Source organism: Stenella coeruleoalba, assembly GCF_951394435.1.
Source record: "Stenella coeruleoalba genome assembly, chromosome: 19".
Classification (NCBI taxonomy): Eukaryota; Metazoa; Chordata; class Mammalia; order Artiodactyla; family Delphinidae; genus Stenella; species Stenella coeruleoalba.
The window spans coordinates 36,358,127-36,378,197 of record NC_137165.1 but is presented as its reverse complement, the minus strand read 5'-3'; the positions used below and the strand labels follow the sequence as shown (position 1 = coordinate 36,378,197).

The 20,071-nt window shown below is 37.2% G+C and overlaps 1 protein-coding gene across 7 annotated transcripts in view; it reads right to left on the bottom strand.

Annotated features, from left to right (window-relative positions):
* The window catches only part of SPAG9 (sperm associated antigen 9), a 143,154-nt gene that overhangs the window by 58,217 nt on the left and 64,866 nt on the right, over positions 1-20,071 (bottom strand). For 5 of the 7 annotated variants that reach the window (XM_079905631.1, XM_079905625.1, XM_079905626.1 and 2 more), the window contains 3 exons: positions 15,892-15,962; positions 10,908-11,002; positions 5,027-5,177 (listed from right to left, as the gene is read on the bottom strand). In XM_079905631.1, coding sequence (XP_079761757.1) covers positions 5,027-5,177; positions 10,908-11,002; positions 15,892-15,962 — 317 coding nt within the window. Of the gene's footprint in view, positions 1-5,026; positions 5,178-10,027; positions 10,873-10,907; positions 11,003-15,891; positions 15,963-20,071 lie in introns of those variants that run through there. The other 2 variants (XM_079905628.1, XM_079905629.1) reach the window with 1 other exon arrangement.

Genomic DNA, 20,071 nt, shown 5'->3' with positions numbered 1-20,071 from the left:
TGAAAAAGAACAGTAGTGGGAACATTGGCAAAATCTGAATACAAGTCTGTAGTTCAGCTAATAGTATTGTACCAATGTTAATTTCTTAGTTTTGATAATCTTACCATGGTTAGTTAACATACCAATGTTGGGTGGGTGATGGGTATCGTTCCTTCTGTACTATTTTTGCAACTTTTCTGTAAGTCTAAAATGTTTCAAAATGAAAAGTTAAAAACAAAACAAACCAAGAGCTTTAACTGTTTGGAAATTTAAAATCACACATGCGTTTTACAGCAGGATCTTTAATCACAAAAGACACAGGAATAAGGTTTAACTACTATAGAGATTCAAGCTTGGGAAAACTAAAGAAATAGGAACAATTTAACACAAATGGAGGAGGATGGAAAATTCTTCTAAACAATAATGCTGGCTCTGTTCAGAAATTTTCCATTCTGCATGCTAAGCACGTTCCCTGACGAATGCAGCACACATTGACCACTGGCTTTATATACCAAACCCTGCTAACAAGACCTTCTCACAGCAGTTCCACTGAAGTATTTCAAGTCATGTGGTTTCAAAAGTACTCTTTAAAACTTTCACAAGTAGGTATCAATCCAATTGCTTTTTAGCTAAAATTGTTTTTCTCAGTTCTAAAAGTCACATTCTACTAATAACCAACAACCCAGGAGACTCTAAAGGAAAAAATAATACTTTTTCGGAGTATATATACATATGTGTATACTCACACACGTCTTTAGGCATGCGCAGGTGCATATACATGCATAGGTGTATATATACATATGTATGTGTACATGTGAAACTAGACGGAATCTATGAAATCATTGCCAAAGTGATACTAACCAAGGTCTAGAAAACAGCATGAAAATTTTATGTGTAGGGTATTTTAAATGATATTTAAAACACTTTGTTCTCTTTCTATATTTGGGCACAAGGGAGAGATATCTGAACTCTAAACTTGTAAAGCAATGAAGAACTTATACAACATAGCTGGTGAGAATACAAACAGCTACCATCCCTTTGGCAGGCAATTTGGTGATATCTAGCAAAATCTTAAATACATGCTTTAATCAAGCAATCCCACTTATGGGAATTATAAATACAAGTACTAAATTAAGTACAAGGTTATTCAATGCAGCATTGCTTGTAATAGCAAAAGATGAGGAAAAACTGAGATGTCCTGTCAATAAAATAGATTTTAATGGCAGATGGGATATGTGATCCCTTTCCCCTGGCCCTTCCTCAATAATTCTGATGTATCATTCATCGCCCTTCACTCCGTTGTTTTCAATTTTTTTCTATCGGACTCCTCTTCTAAGCACACAAACAACCCAGTCTCGCGCCTTCTAAGAGTATTTTTCCCTTCACCGTGCCAACTGAAAACATCTTTTCACTGTCCTCCCACCACAACCACCTTTCTTGAGTAATATACATTTTCTGTTTCCTCCTTCGTGAATATAATTCAGTTGGATGAACAACCTTACCTTAACATTTTTGCCCATTTCCACCCTAGCATTTTTATAATACATTTTCAACAGAAAATGTCATTTAACATAAGTTCCTTTTTACCAATTTTGCTAGTAGCCCCCCATTAAGAAATTTCTGTTAATGATACAATATAAAATTCCTCTGCTTTCTGCCCTAAACTGATCTCTAAACTCGATTTGAGGACCATGAAAAGGTGTCAGGTGAAGCTTCATGTAAGCTGTGGCATCTAGATTGGCCTTGAAAGAATACTTCTACTGGTGGTAACCTAAGCAGGATACAAATAATGTATGTGGGAAAACTATATAGAAAAGGATGCCCAGGTGTGGAGTTCAGGAAAGGGGTCAAAGTCAGAAATTCAAACTTGTGAACACTGATGGGTGAATGGTATTTACAGACATGAAACTTGAGCTACCCACATTAAGTAGAGGAGGGGGCTGAAATTTAAGCCCTAGAGAACTACAACATTTAGAGGTGCAAAAGCAGCAATGGAAAAGGACCTGTGAAGAAAACCAGAGAGAGAGGGAGAGGGGGAGATGGGAGACAGAGGGAGAGGGGGAGGGGGAGGGGGGCGGGGGAGAGAAAGAGAAAGAGAAAGACAAAAAGAGAAAGAGAAGTATCCCAGGGGCAAAGTGAAGAAAGCATTTCAAGAAGCAGAAAGTGGGCTTTCCCTGGTGGCGCAGTGGTTAAGAATCCGCCTGCCAATGCAGGGTCACAGGTTCGAGCCCTGGTCCGGGAGGATCCCACATGCCACGGAGCAACTAAGCCTGTGCGCCACAACTACTGAGCCTGCGCTCTAGAGCCCGCGAGCCACAACTACTGAGCCCATGTGTCACAGCTACTGAAGCCCATGTGCCTAGAGCCTGTGTTCCACAACAAGAGAAGCCACCGCAATGAGAAGCCCGTGCACCGCAACGAAGAGTAGCCCCCGCTCACCACAACTAGAGAAAGAAAGCCTGCGCGCAGCAACAAAGACCCAACGCAGCCAAAAATAAAATAAATTTTTTTACAAAAGAATGATGAAAAACAATTAAAAAATAAAATTAGAAGAAAACTAAGTTGGAAAGACAAATTTTATTAATAAAAAAAGCAGAAAGTATTCAAATGTGTCAAATGCTGCCACAAGGCAAGATGGGAATGAGAATTTTCCATCACACTATTTATTTATTTATTATTTATGGCTGTGTCCGGTCTTCGTTGCTGTGTGTAGGCTTTCTCTAGTTGCGGCGAGCAGGGGTTACTCTTTGTGTGGTATGCAGGCTTCTCATTGTGGTGGCTTCTCTTGTTGTGGATCATGGCCTCTAGGCATGCAGGCTTCAGTAGTTGTGGCACGAGGTCTCAGTAATTGTGGCTCATAGGCTTAGTTGCTCTGCAGCATGTGGGATCTTCCTGGACCAGGGATTGAACCCGTGTCCCCTGCATTGGCAGGGAGATTCTTAACCACTGTGCCACCAGGGAAGTCCCCATCATACTATTTAGAGAGATGGATATTTTGGGTAACCGTGAAAAAAGGCACATTGGTGCAGTAGGTAGCACTGAAGTCTCAGAGGAATGGGATGAAGAGAAAAAAAAACATTCTTCAAACACACCAAAGTTTGTCCCCACCTCGGGGTCTTTACAGATGCTAGTTGATCATCCTGAAACACACAGTCCTCTGGACCTTTCCATGCACCTGTACCTTCTTCATTTCAGGGCACAAGTCACCACCTCCAAGAGGCCTTCCTTCATCACTCTAAAATAAGCACTCCTCCTTACTAATTACTCTCTAGCCCCTTACTTAGCTTTTTAAAAATAGTACATAACACTACTTGAAATTCCATGATTTCATTTATTTGTTTGTTTGTTGATTTCCCCCACAAAAATACAATAAGTAAAGGAATAATATGTACAAATACTTCTTTTTAAGAACAACTTGTATATTTTTCTAGGTGCATGAGTCCTGGCAGATCTTCCAGTACAGCTGTCCCTTGGTATCTACAGGGGATTGTTCCAGGACTCCCTGTGCATACCGAAATCTAGATGCTCAAGTCCCTTATATAAAATCGTATAGTATACCTGAAGATTTCAGGTATACTATATAGGACTGGATTAAATAACAATCTTCTCTTTAAGGTATCTTTTTGGATAGTAGTTAAAATACAGTTACCATATGGTATACATTTTTGATGTCCTAGAAGTATCCCTGCTACTTAATTTTGTTTTGGGAAAGGGACATGGCAAGTAGGCGATTGAGAGCTGGGTGTTTTGGAAGATCTATTAAACCAACAGGCAGGCTAAAAAAGTCAGTGTGGCCATAGGGGTAAGATGAGAAAACTTCCTAGTGGCATCACTGTGGACACTGAGCAGCTGCATAATTACCTTCTAATAAAGTGAGCAAAAAAGAAAGGAGAATGAGAAAAAGGTGAGGTTAGGCCTACTGTTAAAAATACTTTTCAGTGAGAGCAAAGCTATGAAATATTTATTGACTGTTTACTGTTTTGAGCACATTTCAGAGGTCAATGGAATGATTCTAAATGCCTCTACCTACTAGAGCTGAAAAACAGACCATTTATATTATCTTCAAAAGAGTCTTTCTAACATCTAAAACAAATAATTCATTTGACAGACATGTTCTGAGTGACGATTATGTGCTAGACACCTTTTCTAAGTGCTAGGGATACAGCACTAAAAAAACCGCATGGATTTGGAGAGAAACAAAGTAAATAAGTAAATGACTTCGTAATTTAGAAGTATCATAAGAGCTATCTATATAAGTACTTAAACCATGATAAGTAATTTGGAGAAAAAGAGACCAGAAAAAGGAGATAAAGACGTAAGTAACTCACCTGTATTCATTGTAGGTGGCCTGTTTGTTTTATGACAGAGTCAATTTTCTAATGTAACAAGGTTCCTTTATAATCAGTGTTCCCTTTATAAATATTGCACTTTATAAGATATACACTATAACTTCAATTATTTTCAATTATTAGTATATCTCCACTCTTGGAATATATTATTATTTATATTTATAACTTATTTGGTGACAAGATCTTGGTCAAGAACATAATCTATAATGAACTAACACCAGGCCTTTTTAGCTAAACACAATGCACTTTTGGATATTGCTTTATGAAGGTTTTGAGGAAAGTATCATGGTTTTTTTTTGTTTTTTTTTTTAAGTGAAGCCCTACTAAATTGTGACGCTTCCTAACAGTGAACCAAGGATTTCAGTTGGCAATAATTTTCGGTTCACTGCTCACCCCATCCTAAATTCATATAATGTAAATCAAGTAGAAATAGCCTAAATCAAATAGAAATGTCATTAGTATGACAACCAAGATGTAACAAAGCTTGACTCTGTTTTCCTATATAACTTGAAAAAGTATAATAAAAAACTAAAACTCTTGGGAAGAGCTCATTTCCAATTTAAAAAAAGCATCTGTTTTACGAACTAAAAATGTGTACATACTATTTCATTTTATTATGTTCTGGCTGTCTAGCACTTCAATTTGGATAAGAAAGCTTATAAAACACAAACTGAAGGTTTTCACAGAATAAAGCTTACCTTCAGGCTGGTATGAGAACGTGGTTGACTTAACTCCTGAAATTTCCATTGCTCTGATCCAGGGGTCTCGCCACCTTTCTGAGTGTCAGGTGTAAGCAATCCATCTCCAGCAGGTAATGGGAAAATCCCTAATGATATAGGGCGTTCTTTTCTATTTGGAGAGGGGAGAAAAATGAAGCATTAATTCGTTTTTAACTGTTATTCATCATGACTGTAAGTAATAAGGCTGGGCTGTCACTGCTCCAGAATTATCACTCTTAAATAATTCTGTCTGCCTATCTGAACAAGCAGACTTACCAAAGAGAAAGGACAGAGTCTCAGAAGCTAAATTAGCCCCAGGGAATCAACTAAGAAAGGTAGTAAAATATAGTTTAGGAAATCTTATTAAGTTACTGATGAGTCCCTTACCCCAACTCCTGCTTTTAGACTTCCCAATTCCTCATGTTAATCCCTAGATATTTACCATGCCTCTTCAGGGTATCTCTTTTCTGCCTAGAGGAAAATCAATATATGGTCTAAATCAGGGCTACTGATTAAATGGTAAAAAGAACATGTGGACCAAAAAAATGTTGCCTGCCATTTCAGTAAACAAACAACGTTGCCTGCCATTCAGCCATCAGCCACTGCAGCCAGCCCTGATGGAGGGCCCTGAAGGGAATTCAGGATGGAGAAAAACAGTATACTGACCCTAGATAGTTAAGACGTATATCAAAGGAATAATTTCAATGAGCCCAGACTCCTGCATGTTCCCATACATAGAAAAGCATTAAAATCATTAACTTGAGATGTCTGTCTTTTGTGATTAGCAGAAATCTTTTGATGTTCCACTATATGTTGTTTATTATCTATTTATTTTTCTCAGCAAAAACTCCTATATATCCTGGTTCCTCCCTTTGCCGGTTTGGGACGGTTCCTCAGAGCTATCTGAGAGGCTGCCCTGCTGGGCTATAGTCCTTAGTAATGTCTCTGAATAAAACATTAATTCTCAACTTTTAGGTTGTGTGTGTGTGTGTGTGTGTGTGTGTGTGTGTGTGCGCGCGCGCGCGCGCGCTTTCACAGTTTTATCCCCTAATATATGAGACCCTTTCCACCACATTATGTATGAGAAAACAATTGTCAGTTTCTCCAAACAAGGAGGCCAAAAAATTCTATGAAAGACTGTAGAGTTTCCAATGCTTTGTGGGAAATTCCAGTGAACAAGAGTTTCAATTTTAATAATAGAATTTTAACAAGAAACACATCCTTTGTTAATGCAAAGGACTTTTAGAGGGTAGAAATAAGCCTGGGTCATCCTGGGTCATTAACTCAAATGGAAATTAGCAAGAAATGAGACACCAAAGGTTTGGCGCTTCTAGGAACCATAGTGCTGCTGGTAAAAAATGTAAGTTAGAACAGAAACACTGAGGTTATAAATAAGTAATATAAATAAATTGGAAAATATTCAGTTTTTCTAAATAAGTCTTTATTCTGTAAGCTTATTTTCATACCAAGAAACTTAAGCCACTTTTGAAATGTGCCCTCACTGAACACAAAGGGTACATACACTGCTTTCATTCCTAATGACAATCAGAAAGGATCAGTACAACTGTCAAACACCTCCTTAAAGATTAGGTGAAGCAAAAGGGTTGAGGGACTGCATTTTATTAAAGTTGTAGGCACAAGGAAATAGAACAGGACTTTTCTCTATCAAGAGTTAATTATTTATAACTTCTTCACACTTGGGGTACTTTTCCTATTTGATTTGGGAGGAAAATTCAAACGCATGTAGGCAGCATAATAAAAGGCTAGATTTTAAAACCAAATCTAAGTTTGTCTCCACGACCTGCCAGAACAACCAAATAACAAAGTAGTCGGCTATTCTTTCTACCAGTTACTCCCAAATGCTGGTTCAGCAAGAAAGTTGTCATAAGTCCACAGCGAAGAGGCACTATTTATTATATCCTTACTGGATAACACAGAACACGTTATACACATACATGCTTGCACATATCATAGAACCTGTTCTTTCTTGAGAATGATTCACCCCTTCGCCACATCTTTTCTGCTTGATTTTAAAATGCCCTTTATTTCACCAAATGATGGTGACAACGATTGGAAATTTTGGGTGGGGAACGTATTTTGGGAACTGCAAATCTAAGGGTCTAAGAGCTACTAGATTACTTATTGTTTTTTAACATATCTTAATGACTTTAGCAAAAAGTGACCAGGAATTTAATCAGATGGAAGGCTCTCTAACCCCAAGTGCAAAGAAAGACAATACAAACTTCATTCGAATTCATCACACTGCCAATGATAATCAAAATGCAGGCCAGTCATGACAATTATCTTCCTTTATGAATGACAACACAATCATTTTCACACATGTTAAATACTGGAAAAGTTGGGGGAAGGAGTCGGCTGTGGGTCCAAGTTTTACTTTCCTACTCCTGTTAAATACTAACTCTACAATCCAAAATATAAGTAGAATTGAAACCTTTGTACTGCTTATATTTATCCTTCAGAAACTGCTTGACAGGGAGGGAATTTTTCTTCAGAGACTGATAGCTGTCAAGAGGGTCAATGATGCTGTAGGTTACACTGTTCCAACTCTGGAAAAATTGTATTACTACACACATCTTTTCTCTCCTTTTTTTTACTGATAAACTACGTAAGACTTGGCGGGGAGGGAGAAGGACATGTAATTATGCACGTTAAGTAGAGTCCTTTTTTCAAAAGGAAACGCTGAAAAGTGAACATTAGTCCTGTACTATATTGGTATGCATGTTTGATACTCTATATATTAAACGCTTCAGTAAAACTCACAAAAGAAACCAAAGAATGAAATACATGTGGGAAAATATCAAGTGGCAGATTTAAAGCCCAGGTGTTTCAATAATGCATTACCACCTAGAAACAGAGCTATCATCAGCTATCAGAATCCTTGTTACATATTTTTAAAAACTGCCATATATCCATTTTTAAATTGGTTATTTAAATGTTACCTTATGTGCATAAATAACTTTGCAAATATGTTTTGAAACAGCTTTATTATTCCCATTTAAAACAAATAATAATTAATAAAATCTACTGTTCATATTATAAAGAACAGTAAAAAGGTTACATTTGTTCAACACCCACCATGTGGCAAGCACTCAGATGGATGATTTATTTACATTATCTCATTTAATCCTCATAAGGAAATAGGAATTATTTTCCCTGGTTTCAGATTAGGAAAAGTGACACTCAGAGACTTTAGGCACTAGTAATCAGCAGAAATGGGATTCAAAGTCAGGCCTGTTTTGACTTCAAGACCCACGTACTTTCCTTGGAGCTACCTATTTCTTGACAATTTAATCTTAATATTAAAGACTGAATATGGAAGACTTTCTTCAATCAGATCAACAGCAACTTTTATGTCAAGGAACTTTTTGAATTTAATCGTAAGTTATTTTATGAATAAAACAGCTAGAGCTAAAATAGTTTTGCTAAAAATGTAGTAGATATAAGTGACTATGAAAATTATTTACTTGTTTAATTTACAATATATCTTGCGACTGACTGAATACAAAATAATCATCTCACGTGTTTTTTAAAACGACCCAATGGGGTAAGAACCTCAGAGGAGGAAACTCTGGCACAGAGAGTAAGCACCTTGCCAAAGGCCCCACAGCTCGCATGTGGCAGAGCGGTTGTAGCCAGGCAGTCTGACTCCAAACCTCTCACCCACTGCACAGCACTGCATGGCACAACACTGCACTGCATGGCACAGCACAGCACTGGCATCTTAAATGGAACGGAAACCTAAGCCAGCCCTTTAAGACTAATCTTATTTGAATAGTCTAAATATTCTTGAGTCAAGGTATTTTTCAATTTCCTAAAAGTCTATATATAGATACATACAAATCCTTTATGTATTAAAATATACACAAGTAATAAGATTTGCTCCTGATTTTTATAAAATCAGGAAAAAAAAATGACCAAGTACCTAGTTTTAAGATCATAGTTGAAATTTAATTTTTGGACCTTAAACTAATGTTGAACATGAATGGACCTATGAATAAAAAAAGAACACATTGAGGGAATTTACTACTTTAAGTCCACAATTAGGAGTTGAGTTTTAAGTAAACACTTATAAAAAGCTATACACTATGAACCCTCATTTAAAACGATGCACAAAGCAAAAATCTCAACAAATCAATTTTAGTTTGATGAGTTAGAAAACAAAAGAAACCAAAACATTAAATCTCTAAAATACAGAAGATGGTTCTTAGAGCGTGCAAGTAGAGTGAAGAGCAGAAAAGCTACAGAAATTAATGACTAACCCCCACAAGCGGGCATGGATATTTGTCACCCAAGTCTACAAAGAAAAGGCAACATCTGACAAAACAATAGTGAATAGGCTCTGTAAAGCTTTCGTAACTTTGATGTGTAAATAATTGGGGGAAAAAAATGAATTCCTTGCCCTAAAAGGTTTAAATCCTTTTGCTTTAAAATATATTGTGTTTTAGAAAGAAAATATTTAAGTTGTCAGTTCCCATGAGCTGCTATCAAAAATTGCAAAAACTGCAAAAAGGATGCCTGAACCTCCATCAGTCAAAGGATAGTTGGAACAAAATAAACACCTATGGCCTGTGCCTAATCAACTACAAGTCCCACCATAAAAGATTATTTGCTCCTAAATATTCAGATACTAAACGAAGAGACTGTGCAAATTTAGACCCAATGCTCGACTCCTGCTCTCCCTTTACTCTTTGAACACTGCTTAAAACAAGACCACACTGATCTTGTACTTGTGTATAAGTACAATCTGAAAATCTTTTTCTTAAGTCGGTGCTTTCCAAACACCAAGCCGTATCCCTAAGTGACAGCCCATAAACTACTATAAATAAGAAATGAAATCTCAGCTTCAATCCATTTTCCATTGTTTCAATCTGCAACAGAAATGGTTACAAAGAAGACCCGTGAAGCTAAAAATTCAAGAAAAACCAACTAAACAGGGACTTCTAAGAGAGACTAAAGTACCTGAGTATCCTTGGTAGGTTCTGCGTCAGAGCTGGCACTCCGGTAGAAATAGAAAAGTGCACAAGCAGCAAAACAGAGAGAGACACTAAGATAGCAGAATTAATGACCACCGCCCCGCCAACAAAGCCAAACACAAACAGCAGCATGCATCCAGGACTCATGGCGCTGTGCTGGCATGGTGAAACACCGGAACCAGGAGGCCTACACGGGGGCCAAAGGGGTATCTTTGTAGTGAGGATCTGTCATTCAGCTGCTGCCACAAAAACAATGCCATCAGCAGCAGCTTTCCACTCCATCCTGCAGCAGCTCCGAAGCGATGACGTCATCCCGCTCTCCCCACCTCATAACCATAGAGCTGCTGCTCCTAGCATTTATGCAGCAATCCAGAGCAACGGCAAGCCTATTAACTGTTTTCCTCTCCACTAAGAGTCCTGGCTTAGCTCATTGGCTACAGTGCTTGGAGATCTACATAATTTATTCACACTCCTACATCAAACAGAAGTCTTAGCTACTAACCCTTTCAAACATGCCTCTCTGTAACAAAAAGGACTTTTAAACCAATTATACAGGAGAATTGAAAATTTTCAGCATTCTCACAAATCAGACAATTTTAAACCTAGTGTAATCTTCATTAAATATCAGAAATCAATCAAAATACCTCGATATGTTGCCATATAGCATGGCTCACAATTTACCTCTTCATTAGTGAAAGCTGTTCTGTTTTTCCATGCTACTCTCTCCGGTAGCATTCCAACTACAGTAGAGAGCTTTTTGAATCAGCTTAACTATTGTTCCAGGATTAAAGAACAGAGAGAAACAGAAACAAACAGATTATTTTATTTCCCTTTTTCCCAAGGCAAAAATGTATTAAAAAGCTTACCTAATTCTACTATGAGCTGTGGACTCTAGTTGATCACCCCCTGAGAGCTGATGAAGTTTTGTTCTTTCTAAGTGTTCCATATAATTATGGATCATCTATTTTGAAGAAAGAAAAGAATACACAAAATTTTAAGACTAATACCTGGAATAAAAACATACTGTTTTAGCAAGGGAAACCTTTTAATATAAATTTCTTATTTATCAGACTACAGTTCCATGTAAAAGAATATTAAGGATGAAATTTTCTTTTAACGGCAAAGGAATATGCAAATGCTTACATTTAAGGATGCTAGTGTCCGCAAAAGTAGCCAACATCTTGCTTAGCATAGCAAAAAAATTTTTTCGAACCCTGGCCACGCTTTCACTGCTGTGGCCAGGGTTCGATCCCTGGTCGGCGAACTGAGATCCCGCAGTGGCCCAGTGTGGCCAGATAAATAAATATATTTTTTTTAAGTATGCTTTTGTTGTGAAAATTTTACTTGGCATGCATGCATATACAAAAATTAAGAAGTATGTAAATCAATTTGAAACTGTTATTTACTTCAAATAAACAAAAAGATGAACTCTGATGCATGGGTTAAGATGGGTAATTCTATCAAATCAAATATAAAAGAATCAATCAGGCTGTTCCCCAATTAAAACTAGCCCAAATAAGAAATGTATCAGACAAGGAAAAATTAATACAGAATCACATGGATATGGTATATTTAAAACTTTTAAATTTAAAGATTTTCTCTTTACCACCATTTAAAGAACGGTTTTGCAGAAATACAGCTTTCGTCTTTGTGTCAGTGAATCAGAAATAATGAGCTGTTTCCTTCTTGTATCAGGGAAAACTTTAAGGGAAAAAATTTAAATGAGACTAGTATAACAAAGTGATGGTTGGGCCAAATAGACACCAATTTAAATTTTCAAAAGATTTGAGAAAATCTAAGTCAAATTCTTTTATAATGGAGAGTGATTATATGAATTTGATTCGTTCAAATGGAAGAATCTAAGTTTCTTTAAGCATTCAAATGAATAGAAATCTCCCCTAGACTGCTTTTATAATAATCTATTGATATTTATTCAATATAGACAAATAAAAAGATTAAATAAAACGCAAAGATACAGAATCAGTTCTACCCCAAATGATGCATTCTATAGATTGATTCTTGTCTTAAATGAATACGTTAAAAAAGTTTTAATTTAGAAGATGTTGAATTCCAAACCTTCTTCAAATGACTGACCCAAGTAACTATTTCTGACATTCCAAAATGGTCTACATAATGAAATTGGTTTCAACCCAATTAAACTAACACTTAATAGGACAGAACAACAACAACAAAATGGCAGCTAATATTTATTGAGCACCAACTACAAATCAGCCAGTGCATGTACATTGTTTCAATTAATCCTCACAACAATATGATTTGCTAGATAAACTCCAGTTTAAGGAGGTTAAAATAATTTGCCCAACTTGACCAGCTAGTTAATGATTAACTGTGCTCTGTCAGCTAGTTGGCTTTGTGGCCAGAACTCAGGTCCATCTGACTCAGTCATCAGAGTAGTTAAGCATTACAGGACTCATGGTGTATCTGTCCTTTCAGTCAATTCTGGAGGCAGGCAATAAGTTCATTGTCCTTTCTTCCTCACTCCCACAAGAAAACCCCACATCCTAAAGCATTTCCTGATGTCTGAAATAAAATATGCACTATATTCTATATATGCACAAAAAAGTAGAAATAATAAATTATACATAAAAATTTAAGTTTTAATTACAGGGCTTCACAGAGTAGCTCAGGTTGTTTTTAATAAAAAACTGAGTAGGGGGCAATGCTGCCAGGTAGAAAAGAGAGGTAGGGTAAAATAGGATATGCTTTAGATAACCTACTATTGGGTCCACCAGCCCCATCCCTCCTTATCTCAGAATGGTAACTCTCAATTTTCTCCGGAAAATTAATGAACATTAATTCACACATATCCAGGAGTCAATTCAGCAACAAGTAGCTGGAGTCATGAAGAAGGGTCCCAAGCACACTGTTTAGAACATCCCAACTTCCCTCCCACTTAGAGAAATCTTCACAGCAGAGGTTGACTGTCAACTTTGGCTAAAACTGAAACGCAAGGCAATAGTTATTAGAAAAGCAAGGCAAAAATAGAGGTTTTGAAGACAAGTGGCATGAATCCTTTTAATTCTGTTGGCCTTAAATCCTTCCATATGCAGCTCAAAATCCTGTAAGTATATCCACAAAGCCACTATTCTTAAAGTGGTTGAGATGGCATAAAACAAAGAGGCAAAGAAAATTTTCTAGTGCATTTAACGTCCATGTGTTTCATAACCTAAAAGCATTACTGAAAATTCAGGCAAGGGAATCAGACAGACCCAGGTTCAAATCCAGTCACATACTAGCATGGAATTTGGGACAAATCACTCCATCTTCTCTTTCTAAGCTTCAATCTGTAAAATGGGGGTGGATTATAAGAATTTACTCAGAGGATGAGATGAAAATGCATTTAAACAGTCCCTGATGTAAGACCAGGGTTCAAGTTTTTAGTGATTAATATAACAGTATGTATATTTCCTCCAATGCCCTCTTCAAGATATGTTTTCTTTCAAGCAAATTCAGTAATGTGTATAAAATTCTGAAGTTAATTAGAGAACAGTTATTCACATTACAAAAAGAGCCAGAGATTTCTCTTAAGCAGCAAACAATGCTTTTGATAAAAGTGCTTTTAAACAACTTTTTTGTAGCCTATAACAAAGGTTACCTTAGTTAGAAGTAACAGTGGAAAGATTAAGGTTAAATCCTTCAGACTTCCTTTCCCTGTAGGTTTTCAGAATTTACCTTTAAAGGACACCTAGTTCTTTAGCATTGGATAGCTATTTATAATTGCTAATTGAATTGTATTTCTAGTACAGCTGTATAAACACAGAAAAATGTGGGCTAGAATAGAAAAGACCCACATTTTAAAGCAGCCATATCTGTGTTATATAAACCTTCCTTGAGGCAGAACGAAATACAGAGAGCCTATCAGGGCAGAGGATAGAAGCTGCTTAGGACTAAGGGTGGGGACCCTATGAAAATGCTACATGTAAGATCTGCCTTGGTTACTAGAGAGACCCAAATCTCTGCCTTGGTATTTAGGATTTTCCTGAGATCTTTTCTTCTTCCTGGGCTGCCCTTCTCTGAAGGATCAGAAATAGAAAAATTATTATATCTTTTCATTTGAAATTAAGATGTCAGGTTGCTTTTTCTGCTGGAACACATCTTCACTTTTGCTAAATACGTATATGAGAGAAAATATGAAATTTCACTTTACGATGATTTTTTTTCTAGACTGCATATTTTATACATATTTCAATTTAACAATCCTCAACTATTACAAAGGTTAAAACTTCAGTGAAAAAACAAAATGACTATTCATTATTCATCACTATCAACTATTTATGGCACATAAACCTACTCCCCCAAACATGCTTATAATTATCAGCATTGATAAGCACTACCAGTACAGGGCATTGTTCAGGCACTGAATTGAATGGTGTGAAAAGAACCAACAATAGACCTTTAACAATCAATTGTTCTTTAACAGTCTTAATATCTACCAAGTACCTGTCTTATTAAAATGTGGTTATTTTTTACATACTGAAAAGGCTGCTATGTAAGCTGTTCCTGTTTTTCAAGAGCTCTATGGTTCCAGCCCTCTGTGGCCAATCTTTTTCCTCCACCACTATATATCAATTCTGTGACACTTCATGCTTAGTGTGTGGTTATGTAAGTTAAAACAGTAATAATCAGGGCTTCCCTGGTGGCGCAGTGGTTGGGAGTCCGCCTGCCGATGCAGGGGACACGGGTTCGTGCCCCGGTCCGAGAAGATCCCACATGCCGCGGAGCGGCTGGGCCCGTGAGCCATGGCCGCTGAGCCTGCGCGTCCGGAGCCTGTGCTCCACAACGGGAGAGGCTACAGCAGTGGGAGGCCCGCGTACCGGAAAAAAAAAAAAAAAAACAAAAACAGTAATAATCAAACCTCACACGTCAGGAAGAAATTCCAACACCTCCCCAAGAAAGTGTTAAGAACACTAGTCTCCAAAGCAAATGAAACTGAGTGCGGTGGGGTTTTACATTCCTTAAAAGCAACAATATAGGCCCCTACCAGAGGCAGGATAAGAGATCACCCAAACTAGTGAAAGGAAAATGGAAGCTGAAGACTGGAACCATCTGTATCATGGGAAAGACTGGACTAGAAAGGGAAAGAGAGCAATTATTTTTTTCAGGTAACAGTGCATGCATCTATGAAAATTCTATTTATTTAGGTATGTGAACCCCAGAATGACCATGATACACAGCAACAATTTTCACATTAAGGAGATAGAAAGAAACAAAGGAAACATATAAAAGGCTGACAGAAAATCATAAAAAGAAGGTTAAAAAACCCTCAAGTACATTTTCTAAATTGCTTTGAAGAGATTATGTGCTAGAGTTGTTCATCTAAAATACTGAAATTTCATGCAGAAAACCTGTTTTAGAGTCATTTTAAGACATTATAATTTGTTTGTTATTTGTTATGAGCTTGATGCAAATAAGTCCTTTATACTGTATTATAAATGTAGAGACTCTGACCAACAATTTACCAATCCATCATTTCCCAACAGGTAACAAAACAAATTATATCTATTCTCTCATATTAGTACCACGTATACTTTTTATTATGCACACATTAAGTTTTTACTTAACCAGCCAAAGACACAAGTATTGGAACTGCCTTAATAATTACAATATTCTGTGTAACACTAATTCACCACATGAAAACTTAATGCCAGATAAAAGACATTAAAAGTCAACATTTGGTAACTAAGTACATGCTACATGAAATTTAAAGTCTTCTCAAAATAATCCCCAAGGATTATACTAGCTGATTTTCAAAGAGAAATTAAGACACATTTTCTAAGGTTAATTTCTGTATCTCAATATTAGCATGGTAAGAACAACCTAGAAACCCACCTCTGTGTGTCTTTGATGTAATGCATTATATTCCTTCTTCAGTTCTGCTTCTCTTTCTTCAAGTCTGCTAACTGAAATTAAGATACATACACTTAATCAAAACAAAATATAAGAAATTTACTTGAAAATTCTATCTTTAAAACTTGGAATGGGTTATCCATAATCCTTGATAACTTCAGGACTCATTGCTCCATATGAAATTCTTCACAAAGCTAGTGACCTCATTTCATCATCCTTAATAAAACTTTTGGAGAAGGAATAAACAGAATTTTTTAAAAAACTAAACATCTGATTGCTTCTCCTAATATGTATATGTTTATCAGGTCATCCCCCATATAAGTAGGTTTTTAACATGATATAGAATTACCTCTTGGAAAAACACTTTACAAATCTCCTCATAGAAGTTATAACCTGGGACTAGGGTCCAAATCATTGATTTCTAATATTATTCCAGCTCTTTTTCACTACTGAGCAGTATGTGAACACGTCACTATTTATAAGTACTTTCTCTACTTCAGGTCTTAATTTCAGGGGCTCATCTTCTTTTATTTAGCTCCCTCTGCTGATGGAGTTTGTGTGAGCCACTACGTGGCTCATGGAGCACAACTTTGATACTTTAAAAAAAAGTTTTTAAGATCCCAAGATATAGAATTTCAGAACAGGATTTCACAGGAGAGAATGGTATCAGAGAGGAGTGATTCTGAGAGAAGATGGAATCCAAGCAGGACCACGAAGAAATTACAGTACCCAAGATAGATAGTGATGACAGTAGAGCAGGCAGGCACTGTTATCACAGAGAACGGAACACAAAACCGTGGAGGTGGCAAGGAAGAGGGGAGACCAGCCAGCCTGGAGGAGCCCATACTGGCTAAGGAGCAGTGGGAGACAGTCTGCTGGGGAGAAGTAAAGCTGGTGCTAAAGGAGCTTGTCAAGATACTCATTTAAGTCTGTCTGAAAGCATGAGAGCAGTTGTAAATGGTCTCTTGGTATAAGGGTCAGCTAGCTATAAACATGCAAGGCTGTTTGTAAGTGACAGCCAGTGACTGTGCCAGCTGGCTGTAGAAGTAACTACTATGAACTGTAACAGCACATGCATGAATGTTTTCATATGCCTAATATTAACACACCAGACACCATATATCACATAACTTGTGCTGCCTGGTAAACTCATTTTTGGTTTGTGTAGCTTTCTTTGAATATATTGAAAATATACCATTAATTAGGAAACCTGTAGCTTTGACTTTTGATTTGTTTCTAATCAAGCCTATGTGTTGGCTCATTAAATTTGCAACAGTGAGTAAACACACTACAGTATCCATAGAGTCACACTTTATTGTGCCAGGCAAGGCTTGAGGACATGGGCTGCTCATCTTATCTTGTGGTTGAAAGCAATAAAAAGCAAACCTATAAGGCAGCATACTGAAACCATAATAAATTTTAGTGCAGCTTCTGTGATTTTTATTTAAAAACAGGAAATCCAAGCAACTTACCAATTAAATTAATCTAAAAGCATAATCCTAAAGCTACTGAGTGAACTATAAGTATCTTTAATTGCTCATCTGTGTGAATCAAAATTTTCCTGGTATTGTGCAACCAAAACAAAAAAAGGCTGAGACTAAAATAAAATTCCAACTATCATCCATAACCCTCAATTTCAAATTTGTGCTCAACAGTAGAGCCCCCTTACTCTTGTCAACTAACTTGGTATAAATTCATAAGATAAATTTATATCACCATCACTACCACTACTACTAACAGCTAACATTATATAGTACTTGTTAGGTAACATGCACTGTCCTACGTACTTTATATTAACTAACTTGAGCCTGACATTAACCTTATGACGAAAGTTTAATACATTTCATTTTAGAGATAACGAAACTGAAGTAAATAGGGGTTAAGTAACTTGCCCAAATTCACAAAGCTAGTAAATGGCAAAACTACAATTCCTAATGGAAGAGACTAGATCCAGAATCAGCTTTTAATTACCATGGTATTCTGCCTCTCAAGAGATACTCTTTTAATTTGTTTTATATATTGGAGTCAACTTTAAAATTTCACTTTGGGGAAAAAAAGTATAGAGAGTACTCCTTTATTACTTGAAATAAAAACCCCTCTGTCTGGAAAGAACCTAATCACAGATACTACAAAACTCAAAGGTATCAAACTGCCAAGTAAAATATGTACCCAACTTTATTAATCATGATGAAATGCATATTAAGGCCCAAATGTGGGAATTCCCAGGTGGTCTAATGGTTAGAACTCTGTGCTCTCACTGCCGAGGGCCCGGGTTTGATCCCTGGTCGGGGAACTAAGATCCCATAAGCCAGGTGGCATGGCAAACAAACAAACAAAAAAGTAAAAAAACAAAATGCAACACTACTACATACTTGTCAGAATAGCTAAAATGAAAAACATTGTTGGTAAGGAACAAGTTCTGGTAAGGAACTTTTATACACTGCTGGTGGGAGTATAAATTGGTACACCCAATTTGAAAACTGGCAAGATTTAATAAAGTTAATATTTGCCAACCCTGTGACAAAACAAGTTCATTACTATGAAATATGTCTACGTGTCCACCAAAAGGCATTTAAGACAATACTCAAAGCAGCACTATTTGTGCCCCAACCTGGAATCAACCCAAATATCCACCAACAGCAAAATGGATAAATATTCATGCACTGGAATACTATATAATAATGAGAATGAGGAAATTATTGCTGTACAAAACATCATGGACAAATCTCACGAACAGGACATTGAGGAAAAGAAGCAGAAGCAAAAGAATACAAAGTTCATATACATACATAACTAATCTAAAACTAATCTAATGTGTTAGAAGTCAGGATAGTGGTTACCTTTGGGGAGGAGTTATGACCTGATGAATTTACTGTGTATACAGCCCAACCCCACCCCAGTCCAAACATAATGTGTACCCATTCACACAAGCACTTTCCTTGGCTTGAATACTCATCATTCTTTATGTTCTCCAAGAACTCCTATAAATTCAACATATAGCGCAGGATTTAAACAGACTATTCAGAACCGTAACAAATAAGCTGTATTGATTCATCATAAAAATGTACAGGGAGATGAGGAAAAAATGTTACCAGATTGGAGAATTATAAAAAGAAATAGGGCTTCCCTGGTGGCGCAGTGGTTAAGAATCCGCCTGCCAATGCAGGGGACACTGGTTCAAGCCCTGGTCCAGGAAGATCCCACATGTCACGGAGCACCTAAGCCCATGTGCCACAACTACTGAGCCTGCACTCTACAGCCCGCGAGCCACAACTGCTAAGCCCGTGTGCTACAACTACTGAAGCCCATGAACCTACAGCCCGTGCTCCACAAGAGAAGCCACCGGAACGGGAAGCCTGTGCACCGCAACAAAGAGTAGCTCCCACTCGCTGCAACTAGAGAAAGCCCGCGTGCAGCAACAAAGACCCAATGCAGCCAAAAAATAATAATTTAAAAAAGAAAGAAAGAAAAAATGATTGCCATCATTGGAGGATAAATTGGAATTACTCTTTTGAAGGTCACATTGGTGATATGTATTAAAATAAGCAATGTGTATATCCTTTGACCCATTGTTACTATTCATTTGAAAAGGGCCTAGAACAGGACCTCACACACCTGTGTCTTTCAAATACAACAATTAAAGGTACCGTTAAAATGAATGCAGTATTGGGCTTCCCTGGTGGCGCAGTGGTCGAGAGTCCGCCTACCAATGCAGGGGACATGGGTTCGTGGCCCCGGTCCGGGAAGGTCCCACATGCGGCGGAGAGGCTGGGCCCGTGAGCCATGGCCGCTGAGCCTGCGCGTCCAGAGCCTGTGCTCCGCAAAGGGAGAGGCCACAACAGTGAGAGGCCCGTGTACCACACAAAATAAAATAAAAGTAAAAAGTAAAAAAAATAAAATGAATGCAGTATTATCATAAATGCTGACATGGGATGGTGCCTAGAACTTAATGGAAGGATGCTGAATGTTACTGCTATATCTGAAATTTAAAAATATAAAACAATGCATAGTATGATGTCACTAAGATGTCTACAAAGTCAAAACGAACTGATTTTCTCTCCCAAACCTGCTCTTTCCCATAATCTTCTTACTCAGGCAAAAATCTTGCAACTATCCTTTTGCTCTTCTCTTTTCCCACACTGCAATCCATCAGCAAATTCTG